The following is an 18,690-nucleotide window of genomic DNA, read 5'->3' on the forward strand; positions in this document are numbered from 1 at the left end:
TCATCATGTCATAAATTATGTTAATCTTTGTGCTTCAAACTCCTATTTCATAAGAAGGGACCCAGACTCTATTTCATAGAGACACTGAGAAGATTAATAATGGTTTATAAAATACTAAATTTCTTTTGCACTTGGGATAGAGAGTCTTACCCAATGTAATTTGCTTAAAGCAGGGTCAATAAATGAGACCGGCTTAACCCTTTACGACCTCCAATTTTGTTCCTTAGTAAACTAAGAGTAGATATTTTTATGTAGAAAGCAGTACTTCCTAAAGTAAAAAATATAAATTCCTTTAAAATATTAATCATGAGCTTCCTATTTCATGAGGCACAGTGGATATTCTTTTGATGGCAGCAATGTCAATGTTCCTTAGGAATGAAATAAAAGCATGTGGGAATAGATAGAAAATGAAGAGTAACATGTACTCACATGTGCGATTGTAAGATTCATAACAGGTCCGGGCAATTTCAGCCCCGAGTTGAAGGTAGTGTTGGGTCAGGCCTGTGGGAGCATCGTCCGCCCCAAGTGCAAACATGCCTCCAGCAAAGCAGGTCAGGTGGCCCATCTTGTGTTCCAGGAGGCCCCCTTTCCACTCCGCGATGTAAGTCAGTCCCCTACTAGACTTGCGGATCAAGTGAGTCTCAATTGCCTGAAAATAATAATTATTTTCAACATTTTTAAATCTCCTCTCAAATTTATACTAAAAACACTCTCAAGACTAAGAGAGAAAAAGGATATAACCTCACTCACGGTTTGAGTTTGTTATAAACCTGATTCAACCTGAAATTTTATGCTCTTGCTTTCTGTATCTTCTTCTAGTATATGCCTTATTAGTTTGGTTAGTTAGAATTATCACTGTTGGGCCAGTCCAGTTGGTTTTGCCTGAGTCCATGATCAAACACTTTTAGTCCTCATACAACAAAAATGGTCTGCTTCTCAATGATAGGCTACTGGTGTAGACGTAATGCTTAATGCATTTCCATTTTCACAATGAAGAAACAGCACAAAACACAGGCCCTACTGTGGATGAAGAACAGAGCATATCTGTATATAAAATCAGGCTGGTGGTATTACCCTTCCTTTTGCTCTCTTAGGCTCAGAGAGTGGCAAAACTGAGTGGGAAAGATGTGCTGTTCTTGAATCAGTTTGCTTGGCTTCAAAATTCCAGCTCTGACATTTACTATCTGTGAATTTGGTGGGTAATTTGCTTACTGTATCCCCAAATCTCAGTATCCTTATCCATAAAAGGAGAATAAGTAGTATTTACTGAGAAAATTCAGCAACATTTACTTTATGAAGCAGTCAGTACTGTCTGTAGCACTTGATAAGGTTCATTTATCATCCTCATTCACATCTCCATTGTGGTAACGTTTGAATTAAATTCCTCCCTAATAATTCTATTAAAAAGCACATTCGTGTACAATGGAAAACAAAAAAGACACATGAAAAAATGCTCATCATCACTTACCATCAAGTAAATGCCAATGAAAACCATGATGAGATACCACCTCACACCTGTCAGAATGGCTAAGCTCAACAACACAAGAAACAACAGGTGTTGGTGAGGATGTGGAGAAAAAGGAACACTCACACACTGTTGGTGGGAATGCAAACTGGGGCAGCTGCGATGGAAAATAGTATGAGGTTTCTCAGGTAATAATGGAACTATCATATGATCCAGCAATCACACTACTAGGTATTTATCCAAAGAATACAAGAACACTGATTCAAAGGGATACATGCACGCCTATGTTTATAGAAGCATTATTTACAATAGCCAAGATATGGAAGCAGCCCAAGTGTCCATCGATTGGTGAATGGATAAAGAAGATGTGGCAATAATAAAATATTATTTAGCCACAAAAACAAATGAAGTCTTGCCATTTGCAATGACATGGATGGAGCTAGAGAGTATAATGCTAAGCGAAATAAGTCAGTCAGGGAAAGACAAATACCAGATGGTATCACTCATATGTGGAATTTAAGAAACAAAATAAATACAGGGAAAAATAGACAAATCACGAAACAAAGTCTTAATTATAGAGAACAAACTGATGGTTACCAGAGGGGAGGGATGGTTACCAGAGGGGGGAGATGGGTGAAATAGGTGATGGGGATGGAGGGCACTTATTGTGAAGAGCACAAGGCGATATATGGAAGTGTTGAATTATTATAATGTACACCTGAAACAAATATAACACTGTGTGTTAACTAACTGGAATTAAAATAAAAACTTAAGAAAAGGAATAAAGATCTGTAAATTGGGGGGAAATGATGTTTACAAATATGATCTGTAAAATATCTCTTATTTCTGCTGCAGGATTGTTGATATTCTTTTCAAATAGATAAGCCTTTCAAATAAGCCTTATATTCTAAAAAGCAAAAATGAAATATAACTGTTTGAAATCACTAACTTCCAACTACTGTAACAGGAAATGTGTTTTTTTCCCCCTTTCAATTACTTCATAGAAGAAAAAGAGCTAAGACTACGTCTATACCTGTTACACTATTATAAAAAAAAAAGAGAGAGTTTTTTAGGAAGCACATTTGGGAACAGTACACACAGATGAAACTTGAGATTGAGAAGAATGAATGAAAGTGAATATACAGACAGATAAAACCTTTCCTATTTTTATTGGAAATAAATACATGAAACCAAGATGGTAAGAAATAAATGAACATAGTACTGTGCTCATTAACTGTGGTTAGCTAGTTTTATTGATGGTCTAGTTATATTAACATTCATTCTTATTCATGCAACTGAACATCTTAACTATTTACACTTCTTATAGCACAAATTACAGTAAAGGTCTTAAAGCAGATATTTGTTCATCACCCAAGAAATTATTCTTTCTACATGGCAAAAGTTATAGCTTTGGATCATGGATTAGTGAAACATTATTACCCTGTTACGGATCCTGAATAAAGTACTATATTCTTTCTTTTGGCATGGTTCTGACCAAGCTGCTACCTCTTAAATAAACTACAATGAAGTTCCAAGACTTTTGAAGCAATGTTTGTGCGCCAGTGGGAAAATGTAAATAAATATAAAAGAGGAAAAAACAGTCTTTAGTGGCTCTAAAAAAAAAGTGTCAAATCTACAGAGAATTGCTTAGGAAAAAAGAATATTACATATGTTGTGATTTCAGCCTTCCATATTTGAAAAGAATTAGTGTGATGAAACCTTTAGAAACTTAAATGTCTAACACATCATCAGCCCAGCTACCATTCATTCTAATGGACCTCTGGAAGAATGAACATCCACCACTGTGCATTCTTAGTGTGGTCTCTAGAGAAGAACTTAACAGCCAGCTGAAAGCACAAAGTATTTTGTTATTAAAACAACCAAAGAAAACAGACCATGCTGGGATTCAGTGCTTTCCAAAATCCACTTGAGGCTAAAATTGAAGAACTATATCCGCAGTAACTCAACTGTCCAGAACAATAATGTAAAGGACTCTCTCCTTAATAATAACGCTTTTTTAAACTACAGTTTAGCAGAAAGAAACTTTGCTATACGAGACATGGTTACTTCTCAAAATCAGAAATGTAATTGTTCTAGCTTTGCTTTCTATGTTGAAAATACAATGAATTGGAAATGTTTTTACTATTAAGAGAAACAGGAAACACTTTACTTCATTTGTTCTTAATGGATTTTCCTGTCCATGGTTTGTCTAAATACAATATATTAAAAACTGTGTGGGTATAGTCTAGAAACTCGGGGAAAATATTTCAAAGAACATTTTAAAGTTACCTTTCAAGATCTTAGGGGGCCTTTTTAAGATTAGAATAATTAAAAAATATGCCAGGAGAAAAAGAAAAAAAAATGACACACTGGAAACCATACGGTATGGAGAAGAATTCCCTAGCTTAAAACCTGAAACCTCATAGGAAAGATGAGAAACAAACCTGGAAGAGGCCATGTGAACCATATCCTACTTTGCTTTTTATGTTCATCATGCACCTTAATTAAAAGTGTGCTAAACAAAAGCCAATGTACTAAGGCATTCTGGTTCCTGTATGTCAGGCAGTAAAGAGTCATATCTGCTGTACTTAGTGATGTTTCTTATTGATCTTGGGAGGGAACCACAGTAATATTGAATCTGGACAACCAGAGCAAAGTAAGTTGCATTTATATTTCAATGAATAAATTGGACTATGTCTAAATTACCCAGACCTCCTTCTCAGGGAGACTAATTTTAGAACAGTGGCTACATTATTGGAATTATAAACTTCCACTTTTCTCCCCTATGAATTAATATTCTTAATTATAAAAAAGTTTCTGAGGAGTCAATAAAAAAGTCATTTTTCTGAGGATTTAGCCATAAGTTTATAACATTATTTGAGATGACTTGATAATAATTAATATTAAGAAAATGGGTTACCACATAAAATACTTATCAATCACAAGTGTACTGAGTTCTGCTAAAAAACTTTGTTCCTGAAAAGTTGGGTATGAGTTCAAGCATTTTATATAAAACAATATTCTTCTTTTAAAGCTTTTTATACTTTCAAATTTTATTTTCAGTTTTGACTGAAGCTTACATTTGCTTGAGGCTTCGTTCACTCTTACACTGGCTACCTCCTATAGACTTTGCAGAGCAGTTTCGAACTTACTTTACTAACTTACTGCTCATACTTAAATGTACTATGGAAATTCTTTTTCACAAATAAATCCATAGTGGTGAGGTAAAAAGAGACATGTGTTGACACAAATTTTAGTTTGACTTTTGGTTCCACAATCAACCTTTTCCAAGGTTCAGTTCTCTTATCTGTAAAACCAGGTAAATAATATCTAAACTACTGTGAGGAAACAAACAAATCCTTCATTTAAAGTATCTGCCTAGGGGCGCCTGGGTGGCTCTGTCGGTTAAGCGTCTGACTTCGGCTCAGGTCATGATCTCACGGTCCGTGAGTTCGAGCCCTGCGTCGGGCTCTGTGCTGACCGCTCAGAGCCTGGAGCCTGTTTCAGATTCTGTGTCTCCCTCTCTCTCTGCCCCTCCCCTGTTCATGCTCTGTGTCTCTCTCTCAAAAATAAATAAATGATAAAAAAAAAAAAGTATCTGCCTAACATACTACTTAGCACACAGTAGGCATTTCAACAAATATTTTTTCCCTCTCATTGCTCCTCCATTACAAGGATCATAGGAAACTATTAATTAGTTCGGAATTTTATATGAGAGTGCTGTCTATTTATCTCTGGAGATAAGTTTATTTGAAATGGAAGTAGCCATTAGGGATGTTGTAATCATGGGAAATTTTATTTTTTCTTTCTTTTTTAATGTGTATTTATTTATTTTGATAAAGAGAGAGACAGAGACAGAGACAGAGAGAATCCCAAACAGACTGCACTGCCAGCGTGGAGCCTGATGCAGGACTTGATCTCACGAGATCTGTACCCAAGCCCAAATCAAGAATTGGACACTTAACCAACTTAGCCACCCAGACACTCCTTGGACAATTTTAACTTTGTCAATTTTCAGAATACAATTTAGGATTTACTCCTCCTCATGATTTTGTGACTCATGCAAAATAAAACACTTTCAACTGCCCCGTTAGAATGAAACCCAAGTGTGATTACTATTGTTATATTAGCAGACACTGAACTCAGCCTAACTGGAAATACTTTGTAATTCACTCATGTGGTATTCCATTTCCCATTAAATGCTGATTAATATGCAAGTTGTAAGTTATTTTAGTGGCAAAGATGATTTAAATATTGGGCTTACCTGAACAGCATCAAAATACATCTTCTTAGCTTCTAGATCTGTCTTGTCAGACATTAACCACGCCTTTAGCAAATATTCATAAAAGCTGTCTCCGAGTCCTCCAACTGATACATGATCTGCAAAGAGAGGAAAATGAATTTTAGAGTGATTCAGGCTTTAACTCAGATAATGCAGCAAAATCACATTAGTAACTAGGATGCAAAAGCCTATGTCAACTGCAACTCGATGTTACATTTAAATTCCAACAAATCTCTTGTTTTCAGAAAGATATTCTGAACCGAGCAGATGCGCTGTTAACTAATGTGATATACTCTAAATAATTACCAGGGTAGTTTTGTAAACATGAAGATAAAAAATACATAATCAACCTCAATTCCTAAAATCTGTTTTTCTAGTTAAAACTACCAAATTAAAATGTTTCACGGTATATATTCAAATAAATTTTTAATTGCTTTAGCTTTCACTAACATAACTAAAGTATGTCAAATACTATGAGTATTAACAAATCTTAAAAAGGACTGGCATATGATAAAATGAAGCTCCTCAGACTCTTTGATGATGATGATGGTGATGATGATGAAGATGATTACATAAAGTTTCTAGTGTTTTCAACCTATAAGGTCAAAATCCTTTGAGGGAGGCCAGTAACAAAGAAGACAGGGCAGGAGACGTTCTTCCTACCACTCCATTCCTACGATCCTCCCCTACTGCCACTTATTATGCCACATCTACTACATATAGTACCACAATTTTGCAACTTATAGGGTAAGTATCCTCATTAAAAGTGAAAAAAATTAAGGCTTAGTGAGGCTAAATGAGATTGCATCACTGGTAAGTGCCATCTGACTCCACAGCCCATGCACGGTCTCGCACTTGGAACTTCTTGCTCTCTACCTTGTGACACTGAATGTATTCTTTTGCCTACTGCTTGAATTAATACTTTAATTTTTCAAGCATATCTACCTGCAAAAACAGAGACATAATCTATTTCAAATATCATTTCTAGAATTCATAGAGAATTTGAGCACTAATAAAACAGCCTTACTTCGGAAATCTGCATTTTAAGTTTCATAACTCACACCTAGTTTTACATAAGTATTTAAAAAAATGTTTTTAAATGTTTATTTCTGAGTGAGAGAGAGAGAGAGAGAGAGAGAGAGAGACAGAGACAGACGAGAGTGGGGGAGGGGCAGAGAGAGAGGGAGACACAGAATCCGAAGCAGGCTCCAGGCTCCGAGCTGTCAGTACAGAGCTCAGCACAGGGCTTAAACTCACAAACCATAAGATCATGACCCGAGCCAAAGTTGGATGCTTAATCGACTGAGCCACTCAGGCACCCCAACATAACTATTTTTTAAAATAAGACCTTTGTGTTGACTTTGTCATATAAAAGTGAACCCGTTTTTACACAGCTAACAAGACAATTTTCTCCTAACACCTACCTGACAACTCCACTTGGAGGCTTATGTGGGGACAGGATTAAACAGGTTAAAACTGAATTTATTCTCTTGTCCTTCTCAACCTTACCTTCTGCTGTTGGTGCCTCACTAACATGGCACCATCATCCTCCCAACTGTGCAAGTTAGACATCAGAGAGTCATTCTTCACTTCTCTCTCTCTTCCCTATATCCAGTGAACTACTGAACTCTACTCATTTCACCTCTTATATATTTCCTGAATCCATCCACTCCTCTGTCCTCACCAATATGATCCTGGATGAAGCTACCAATAGCCCCTGCTTCCAAGGCTTCAGTGCCCAATTATTTGGCCTTTTTTACTCCAATAGCATGCAGCTGTTTACATTTAAATTAATTAAAAGAAAATAAAATAATTCAGTTCCTCAGCCATACTAGTGCCCAACAGCTACATGTGGTCCTTGGTTACTGTACTGCACAGGAAAGATACAGAACATTTCCATCATCACACTGAGTTCTAATGGTAGTGCCACTCCAAACTATTCCCCCATTAATACCAGAATAACCCTTTTGACACGTAAACTGGATCATCCCTAATTGGAAGCCTTCAATGGCAAAGACTCAAATCCTGGGTCTTCGGAGACTGAGAGGCCCTGCGTGGTCTCCATCTTCCCCATATTACCATCAATTCTGCTCTGATTGCTTTCTATCCTCTTGCCATATGGCTCTTCTTTTGTTCCCTTGAAACCAGCAGGCTCTACTGCAGGAATTCTAAAGGCGTTGTTCTCTGGGCCTGATGTGCATTCCCTGACTCCTTTCACTTTCAGTAGTAACTCTTACTCATATTTCATGTCTAGGATCAAATGTTGCTTCCTCAAAGATGCTTACTTTCCCTGACCCTCACCCACTGGGTTCCCTCACTATACACTTTTTGATAACACGTGTTTACTACACTTGGCAATTTCAAAAGATGGTGGAATTTCTTCTCTGTCTTCTCTACAAGATCATGATCCAGGAGGACAGGGACTAGATCTACCATGTTGCCTGGTCCATAATCAGCCCCTGAAAGTAGCTTGCATATAGCAGGTACTCAGTAAACAATTGAGGAACAAAGCAAAATTCTTGTAAGGACTATACCCAATCAGGGCTATATTTGTGAGTAGTGAAATATGTGATTTTTATTATTGTAAGAATGTCCAGATTTACAGTTTTAATTCTGATGTAAAATTAGTGTTTTTACAATTGTAAGGCAGATTCTTGAAACAGCAGTGTTTGAAGTGACCTTTGCAATTTCCTAAATAAATTACCACAGAAACCTCTGACATTTACAAACTAAATACACTAAGTACTATCTCATCAATAACAAGCCCTGTTGTTATAAACATGATTGCAGGAGACAAATGCAAGTGATGCATGGTAAAGAAAATCACTGTCTGGTTACTGTCAAAATAACAAGGTCTAGATGAAGTAATGGGAAATGATGGCCATGATCCAGACATGCCCTTCAGAGTTCAAGCACTGAGAGTTGAAAGCTAACAGCCAGAAGCAGCTTCATTTTCTTCCCCCTCGGGTTATGATTCTATAATGGACGGAAGAAGCAAGTTTGGGCATTTGATGATTTTTAAAAAAGGAAAAAGGGTTACATAACAATATATTTGCTTTAATTAATTTTGGTAAACACCAGATAATTTTCTATATTTTTATTTCCTGCCTATAGATTTTTCATATTTGGAAAGAATCAAAATAAAGGAACATAGAGGAAAACAAGAGCAAGCTTTTTTGATAACTTAGAATATCACTCACTAAGTTTCCCCCAGTCTGGAGGACTGTTTGTGTTGGCAACAGAATTCTGTGTAAATATTTAGTGGGTGTGGGACAGAACATGCTCGATTTTATCAGCAGGAAGGGACTGCCCACTTCTAGAAAGAACATATATGGTATTTTTATTCCCAAATGTTCTAAACGTAATGTGTACTACGGTCACTCAAATATTATGCTCTTCTCTATGGAAGGCAATTTACTCTTTCCTTCCTGAGAGGAATAGGTCCCATAAAATGATTCATAATACTTAAAGAGATAAAACGAGTAGCAAAAGAATCAAGACAAAAAGGATTAAATACTCAGTATCTTTAATGTTTAATAATTTGTACACTTCATCTGAATCTGAACTTCTCAAAGCATTCCCCCAATGATGCAAGTGACACTATATGTATATTAATCAAGAGAGAACGATAATTTTCCGTCTATAGACACAGAGTCCCAACTGGCCTCAACAGTTGCAAGATCTCTTTGTATTATCAGTGACCAGGACCTGATGCTGTCTCTCAGCCACAACTGAGGAGCAGGGGCAACTGTTAAAGGAGAATAAATAGAACCATTATTAAAAGCAGAGACAGAAAGACAGACTGGATACACAGTGCATGAGGATTCACAAAATTCAAGTAAGCAAACACCTACTAGGTGCAAGATATAGTGTGCTGGGCTAACAAACATCACTAAGGCAAAGTCACTGGCCTCAAAAGTTCTGGGTCCCTAGGAACAGGGATGTATACAAATCATTTTGAAAAAGACAGTGACAGGAAAGCACTCAAAGTGTTGGGGCAGGGGAAGAAGAGGGCAAGTAGAAGTCAAGTGGGTGCTAACAAATTACAACCGGGTCTTGAAGAAGAAGGTCCCCCAGAAGAAAGGGCAATTGAGCTGGATGTTGGCAAAGTCAGAAGAGAGGTAAAAGGGCCGAGGAAACAGCACAAACCAGGACGTGGATATGCCCAAGCAGGGCTTGATTAAAGAATGAAAAAAACAAATGGGTCTCCCTTGTGGCTGGAACACAGGATGGAGGTGCAGGAGGCGAAACGGACATGAGACTCATCAACCCTATTTGTCTGCCATCAGGAAATTGGCCCATAAGTAATCCAAATATAAAGGGCCCTTTGTACCGGGAAACATGGCCAAATACACAATATACTGGTAACGCAGAAGGTGAAGCTGGAATATTCCAGTACAACTGATACTTTTTGTCCCTCTTCACAGTGGCTTCTAAATCACAGGAAGAAAAGAGTCAATCAAAGATAATTTTTTTTTTCAATTTTTAAAATCATTCATGAGAAGGAAAATGCTAAAACTACCTGTCCTTTTAGAGAATCTTCTCTGGTCCTTGTACTCAGAAAGCAACTCAAATTCTATTTTATTTCAAATACTCTACTGGTCCTCAAACTTTTAGTCTCAGCACCCTTTTACACTCTTAAAAATTAAGAAATACTCCAAATAACTTGTTTATGTAATATCTGTAAATATATACCATATTGGAAACTAGATTTAAAATATTTAAATTAAAAATATTTTATTCATTTAAAATAATAATACAACCATTATATTACCAAAGTTTTTTTCATAAACGTGTTATATTTTACAAAAGAAAAAAATCAGTGAAAAGACTGACACTGATTTACATTTTTGAAAATCTTTTAAATTTTTGCTATACCAGAAGACAGCTGGATTTTCATATCTGCTGTATATTCAGTCCAGTACTGTATGTCATTCTGGTGGAAATACACAAAGAAAATTCAGCCTCACACAGTTACATAGTTGGAAAAGGGAAAGGTATTTGAAGAATCTTTCTAGACAAGTATGGATATTTTTCTTTGATACTAAAATAAAACTTGACAAATCGTTTTTTAAAGGTTAAAAATGTCAAAAAAATTTTTTTTAATTTTTATTTATTTTTGAGAGAGAGAGTGTGTAAGCAGTGAGGAGCAGAGAGAGAGGGAGATACAGAATCCGGAGCAGGCTCCAGGCCCCCAGCTGTCAGCACAGATCCTGATGTGGGGCTTGAACTCACAAACTGTGAGATCACGACCTGAGCTGAAGTTGGACGCTTAACTGAGCCACCCAGGTGCCCCAAAGGTTAAAAATGTTTTAAAGGTTGGTTGTAAGGTGGAATTAGAAATCACATCAATGAATTTTTGTACTGTTACATTAAAATCCATTGGTCTATCTTGCACTTTGAATGGATCTTCTTTCTGACATCATTTTGTAATTGCATGCATTAGTCATTTGGAAAATACTGGTTCACTGAATTATGTGGATCTTCTGAATGCTGACACAGTTCACTATAGAGTATCCAAAAACTGTATTTATTAACATGAACACCAATCTCATCATAAATGTCTCTAAGTATTGGTTAAAGGCATCAAGGTCATGGCGGCATATACACATTTCCTGAAATTCTAATTTTCATTTAGAAACTCAAATTCTGTCATGGCACCGACACCATCAGTTTTCTTTGAAGTGACAGGCTCGTTTTTGAGAACATGTCTACGAGTTACCCAACTCTGAACAACCAAAGTGTGTCTTCAGTTGTTCTTTCAAGTAAAAATGGTACTGCACGGAGCAATAGATGGCTGGTTCAGCCTGCAACTCGAACAATCACACAAGTGGTTTTCTATGCGGCAAACACTATTTTCTATTATGCAGCAAAGAAGTGTACTCAATGGCTGAGATTTACCAGACTCAATAATTTTTTTTTGACTTGTGATTTCGGCTCAGGTCACCATCTCACGGTTCATGAGTTCAAGTCCCCCATGGGTTCTGTGCTGACAGTGAGGGGCCTGCTTGGGATTCTCTGTCTCCCACTCTCTCTGCCCCTCCCCCACTTGCACGGTCTCCGTCTCTTTCAAAACAAATAAATAAACTTAACAGGTAATTTTTTTCATTAAAACTATTCATAAGTGCCTCTGGCATATTTTTATTTCTTATTGTCGATGAGGAATACCATGATTAGTACTTTCTGGCTCCTCTACCATGGTTCTCTCTGTGGCTTCAGTAGTTTTACCCACCATTGCTTTTGCAACAGAAGTGCAAATATCAGCACAGTGAAGGTGGCAGAAAGCCTTAGTATTAATATAAAAATAGCTCTGACCTTGTGGACCTCCTGAAAGGTCCAGTATATGTGAACCACACTTAGGTTAAGTGGCAACCATGATTATGGTCTTGTGGTCTCAATAGCATTGAGATGCCTGTCTTCCATAGGCATTACAAACACAGACTTTAGCACATTTTTTCCCCTACTAAATTATTCTTTGAGAAAAGTACTTCTAAAGTAACAGTGAGGCATAATCATCTAAGAATATAATTTTCAATATAAAGAAAATACTTAAATTGGAATTAAATTGTAAGGCATTGCTAATATCCCCAGCACAGTTAGGCACCTCACTTAGTATTCTGCACTTGGTTTTAGTTGCTGCGTTAATCTACCAGGTTTTTTTCTCCAAATCAACTTAAGAACATTTCTTTCAACTACTCTGAGTCTTCGTAACACTGATCAAAGTCCTTAAGGGATCTGAAGTGAAGGCTTCTTGCATAATACTTTCTCCTAATCTGAAGATAATTCTACTGGGAAGAAACCTTTATCTGCTGGCTTAAAATTAAGTAGAGAAAACACCCTGTTTGCTCTTTCAATTTCCTAACCCTTAAAGATTCAGGTTCCTCTCTCATCTTGTAGCCAAAAAAGAAAAAAAGAAAACGCTACAAAGTAGAATGATCCAGCTACTCTTGTACAAAACGCTAATAGTTAATAGCGCAAAGGAACAATTTTTTCTTCTATCCACATGACCAGCTTGTTATAGGCTAACATCCCCACACAACCTGATCAGATCTTTCCTTCCTGATTAATAATTTAAATGTGATTACAATGTCATCATGCTCACAGTCACCCAGGAAAAATAAGCCACCTAGTTCCCTGGTAACACAGTCTGTCTTACAACAGACTCATGAAAGGAACCATGCCCACTTTCCCCTTTTCGAAACATTCCTCAAAAAGATTTGTGCTTTTTTGTGCTCCTTCTCTCTGTTACTAGAACAGTGCTGGATACCATAAAGAGCTAAAACAAGTCTAATCTTTTGACTTACATTGACCCCACTGTCCACTACTGGGATTCAGATAGTTAGGATAAAGGCCTTGTGGTTTTTCCAGGTTGTTCAGCACTGTTCGAATATTCATTACCTACAACAGAAAATGAAATGTTACTATGAAAATCTAAAAAACAATTTTGGTGCCATTCTTCTCTTTCTTCATTACATTTTTCCATGTTAGGAAAGAATTTAGAATTAGCACAAAGACAGTCGCCACTGGCTTACAAAAATAATCTCAGTAAGTGAATACAGTCACACTGATCTGCCAGACACCATAGAAGGAACTAGGGATATATCAGTGGATAAACAAAGTCATTACCCTCTTGGAATTTGCATTCTTGTGGGAGGAGACATAATAAACACATAAATATGTCAAGGTGGCGATAAAGGCTGTGAAAAAATTATAGAGAGCAGTGAGACAGACTGATGTGAGGTGGTGAGGCTGCACGCTGAGTCAGGGATGGCCGGGGAGCCTGACGTGAGGGGATTTGAGCAGGAACTTAAAGAATCAAATGAACAACCATGCGGGAAGTTGGAGGAAGAGCAACCTAGGCAGAGGGAGGTGGAGGTACAAATGCCCTGAGGAGAAAGTGGGTTTGGCAAGACCACCGAGGCTGGAGGTGAGGAAGCAAAGGGGAGAATGTCAGAAAGCAGAGGAGAAAGGTAACCAGGGCCACATGCAAGCCTTGTGGGCCAAAATGAGGGCTTATTTTATTTCGAGCGTGATGGGAAGCCATTTAAGTCTGGTGCTCTTGCAGGATGGGCGTGACTGAGGGTACGGCGGAGTTCAGGTGAGAGAAGACAGGTCCCTGGAACAGGGTAGCAGCAGAGTCACAGAACAGGGCCAAAGCATTTCCTGATGGATTCGACCTAAGGTCTATCCTTAGAGAGGAGCCTGAGCCTGGATGACCTCCGATTAATGGTCTGAGCCACTGGGTAAACAGAGCGGTTCATTTATTCAGATAGTGGAGACTGAGGTAGAAACAGGTCTGGGGGTTGAGTCTGAGGCTTTTTTTAAGTAGTAGCTCTCTTTTAGATCTTTCAGTGGAAATTCTGGAGAGAGAGTCTGGGACATGTTGGGACTGGAATTACAAATTTGGAGTCAACAGCACATAGATAGCATGTAGACCCATGAGACTGGATGAAATAATGTAGAGAGTGAACATAAAAAGGCCCAGGCTTGAGTCCTGGGGCTTTTGGATATTTAGAGATTGGGGTGCTGAGGAAGATCCAACAAAGGAGGCTGAGAAGGAGCACTCCACTGAGGAAGGAGGCAAACCAGGATAGCACCATAAGCTTGCAGCCCCATCAGTGTCTCATGGAGAAGTGACCAAGTGCATCAGATGCTGAGAGGGTGATGAAATTGGGAGGTTAGAATAATCACCAGACCTGGTAATGTGGAGCTCACTGGTCACTGAGATGGGTGCGGCAGGGAGAAAAGCTGACTGGAAAGTGTTCCAGATAAGTGGGACACAAGAAGAGGGGATAACAGAGACAACCCTCCCAAGGAATCTTGCTGTGAGGGGAGTTGAGAGATGGGGTGAAAGCTTAGGGCAGAAGTGTTGGGCTGAATATAAATTTACCCAAATATCTATGGGTTTGTTTCTTGCAAATTAGAAATAGATTCATTTGCTACCTCAAATTTAATTTATATTTTGAGTTTAAAAAGTCACATACGTGGTTCATACAGTCCCACACAACACCTATATATTTTTAGATAAGGAAAAAATTCAGAGAGGTGAAGAGACTTCCTTGAGGTATAGAGAAGCAGACATGTATCACAGGCTGCCCCACACAGAGTTAGAAGATGCCATAAAAAGGCTGCAGGATTACTGTTTGGTAAAATGAAATGCCGCATGTAACAAAACATCATAAAGAACTATGTTAAACTTGGTTGTTCTTTTCCACATCCAAAATTACTAAATCGTCCAGGAGAGGATGTTGCTTCTCACAAGTGCAGCTTTGCAATGCAAGGTGTATTGGAGGATCTCACCTTCTCAGCAAAGATGGGGTTTCCTGATAAGTGGCTCAAGTGTAGAAACTCCAAATGCAGAGTTCCGAATTCTGCCAAAATACTGCTGCCTCCTGAGGCCCAGGGCCAGTTCCTTCCAATCCCACTAAAGAAGAGAGGAGATTGAAGAGTTATGGGTCAGACTAATGCCAATTTTTGCAGCTCTAAATAACAGAAGTGAAAGAGACAGCTTTTGAATAATGGCATCTCAGCTGATAGTCCACTCTGGATATTTAAAAATATCCAGCATTGTTGGCTTTGGCTATTGGTTTCAGGCTTTGACTCTTACCTACAAATTGAAAATCAATGTAGACTTCAGTCAGAAAAAAGTTGCTATGTCCTTGCTGTTGATGAACAGACAAATATTTTGGAAGGAACAGGTGCCATATAGAGATACATACCTATTCCAAGTGGAATATAAACATATCCCAAATCCCACATAAAGCTTTCCAACATTTTAATTAATTTCAGCCTGAGATTCCATGGACTATTATAGACATTCACATTATATTTAAAGTTTTTCTTTGATATACATTTCATTGATTCATTGGTTATAAACTCACTGAATCTTTCCCCAAACCCTCCCTCCACTTACTACTTTCTTTTGTTTTCCCTTACACTATTTTACTTATTTTCTAAGTATATTTTCCAGAGCACTCACTTATTCTCTGACCCATTTAATCTATGTTCAACACAATTATGAAATTCAAATCTGAAAGAGGTCAAAAGGCATGAGCTCCCAAAATTATTGCCTCATGGCTCATCTGGGAGAAATGGTTTCTAAAAAGAGTTAATCCTAAATATACATACACACAAGTACACATAAAATAACTTTGGAGACATGGTCAGACTCTTGGGCACAGTGTATTTTTGCGGCACCATTTAAAACGTCAAGACTTACATGATATTTGAAATAAAGAGTCAAGTCAAGGATTTTACCAATAAATCCCCTTGGAGAAAGCTGAAAACCCACGTTTTGGTTGTTGTTCAAATGTGGATTTATTACATGCCTAACATTTGCCAGGGACTATGTATGGCATTGGGTTAAAGGATGATTATGATCAATCTTTCCTTAAAGACCTTATAGTATAATATGAAAGAATGACCTAGGCATAGATAATTCCAATTAAATATGGTAAGTGCCAGGATAGATGTGTGAAAAGGTCTCTGAGACCTGAGAGCCAGGACATATAATCCTACATGGCAGAGGGGCACAGAAGACTTCTTAAGCAGGAGACTCCCCAGTGATTCTTGAAGAATGAATGAGATTTAGTGAGGAAGAATGGTGAGAGGGAGCATCCGCATATTGAGAGTACACAGAAGGGCTAGCCAGGAACTGGAAGAAGCTCCTGATACTGGTGAGTAGAGGGAAGGGAAGAGAAGGCTACGAAGTTGAATCTGGGCCAGGTCTTGGAGGCTTATGGATTTCTCACTTTCCTCCCTTTCCAAGTTGACTCCATCTGAATACTGCTCTTGGTGTCCCCTAGATTTCCTCCCTGCTCTGTTTCTTTTTAGAGCAAAACCTAGATTTTATCTTCTAACACAGGTTTATAGTAAACACAATAAAAAAGTAAACAGAAATAAAAGAGGTCTGAAAATCACACATTTATTTATTTTTAAAAATTCCTTACATTTATTAAGTTCTAGGAATGTAAATCAGTTTCTATTTTCATGGCTGGCTTAGACGAAAACAATAGCCAATCATCCAAATAGGATGAACAACTACTTTCAAATTTTATTAACATATGGCAAGTGCACATAGTAATTGGTCATTAGTTTGTTGTCATATGTTTTTAAATTCCAACCATTCCATCACTGACCAGAGTCAATAAGCCTAATGAAGCAAAAGCAAAAGTTTCTATGTTCTATAGAAACTATTAAAATCAAAGCCACAATATCAAGGTAAGAGGGAATGAGGACTTTGTCCTAGAGGGGGAAAAAGACAATGTGCTAGGAATGCAGCCCAGTTTCCAGATCTTCAAAGACTGGTTCTTTTCAGTTCAGGGTATGAGGGTGTGGCAGCACTCTCACCTGGGAAACTCAAGTAGTATATATGTACTAATCTAAAATTCAAATTACTTTTGTTTCCATGTGTTTGTTCCCTGCTATTAATGTGGTTAAGAGAAAATCAGAGACACACTGAAAAAATTTCAATATGTTAAAAAAAGTTAAGATTTAAAAAGGATTATATATATTTCCTCCTTCTCCTTTGCACATTCATATCAGAAGGAAATCAGCACACTTCTCTATCACTGTTTAATTATATAGGAAGCAAGAACAGTAAAAGCATTAGCAAAGGATATGTCACGCTAACAGGAAGAAAGCTGGGTTTAGAATACATGGCATGTTTACATGAAGGAATGGCTTTGATTACCATTCTTTCAACCTACAGAATTAATGTATTTCAGTAAAACTGTAAGATCAATAGTTGTACTGGCTGTTAAATATAAGTGAGAGAGGGATTTCAGGAAGTCAGAGAGAGTATCGTTTTATCTAGATATTTAATAAGGTCACTTACCTTTTCTTAGGCAAACCTGCAATGACTAGAGATTGGTCTGGGGAAGAGTGTGGGGCACACAACATAAGACATAACGGCTAAAAAATGTGTGTACTGGGTACAGCTAAAAAAACACAACAGCTAAAAAATGTGTGTACTGGCTGCCTGTTTGTACCGCAAATGTGTACTGAATCAGAACCAGTTTTGGACACTCATAGAATGATTTCTAAGGTCTCTAAATTTTAAGTCTATTGAGGAATCAATACATTTATATGGCTCTAATTTCTAAACTGATATATACAAACGTTGAGCATTTGACACCAAAATGGTGGGTTTATGACAAAGGGAAATGAGTGCAGAGAGGGTTCTGCTCCTTTGATCTGGGGGTCAGGATACTCTGGGCATCCCATGATTCCAAACACTAAAGCTTTCTAGACCTCTGGGTCAAGATCAGTCTCATCTGAGAGAGTAGGGGATTTAAAATGTCTTTAATTTCAGTTCTGTTATCACAGTATTTTAAAGGCAGTCATGGTGTTCTTTATTTTATCTTTATTTTCTAAACACTAATAATACTTTAGAAAAATATTTAAAAACAAAATAACAGTTTGTGTTCAGAAACTATTAGTTCCATCAGGTAGGCATAAAAGGGAAGAATATTTAAATATTCCCAATCTTGTTATAATGATTGCATTATAACCATTATAAGCCAAATGATGAGTCAGCATATGGAAATGTATACACAAAAAGGCAATTAACGTGATTTGGGAAGCTGCCAAGTATGTGGTTCAAAGAATCCTGAAACAGAACTTCAAACTTTTGTACTACTCTAATTTCACTTACTTCTGTTTCTTCCAAGCCCCAGTTCTTCTATTTTAAATTGGAGTATTATTTAATACATATCTTTCAATGTATTGAAAAAAATTCTTTTTAATTAAAATTTTCAGTATTCTACAAAGGTAATAATTCCTTAAAGATAAAACATCACAACAAAAAATAACTGATTTTGGCAATCACAACTAGAAACATGTCTTTAAAAGCTGAGTCACTATGATTCTTTTGAAAATGTGAAATACTATTCTGTTGTTTTAGAGAGTACAACTTGAGTGTAGTTTATTAAGCAGTGTTAAT

At 37.3% G+C, this 18,690-nt stretch overlaps 1 protein-coding gene across 2 annotated transcripts in view; it reads right to left on the reverse strand.

The window, feature by feature from the left end:
- The window catches only part of MAN1A1 (mannosidase alpha class 1A member 1), a 176,687-nt gene that overhangs the window by 12,639 nt on the left and 145,358 nt on the right, over positions 1 to 18,690 (reverse strand). For both annotated transcript variants that reach the window (XM_045499427.1, XM_045499428.1), the window contains 4 exons: positions 15,048 to 15,171; positions 13,052 to 13,145; positions 5,730 to 5,845; positions 430 to 649 (listed from right to left, as the gene is read on the reverse strand). In XM_045499427.1, the coding sequence (XP_045355383.1) occupies positions 430 to 649; positions 5,730 to 5,845; positions 13,052 to 13,145; positions 15,048 to 15,171 (554 nt within the window). The remainder of the gene's footprint in view (positions 1 to 429; positions 650 to 5,729; positions 5,846 to 13,051; positions 13,146 to 15,047; positions 15,172 to 18,690) is intronic.

This window comes from Leopardus geoffroyi, chromosome B2 (assembly GCF_018350155.1).
Source record: "Leopardus geoffroyi isolate Oge1 chromosome B2, O.geoffroyi_Oge1_pat1.0, whole genome shotgun sequence".
In the NCBI taxonomy this organism is placed as follows: domain Eukaryota; kingdom Metazoa; phylum Chordata; class Mammalia; order Carnivora; family Felidae; genus Leopardus; species Leopardus geoffroyi.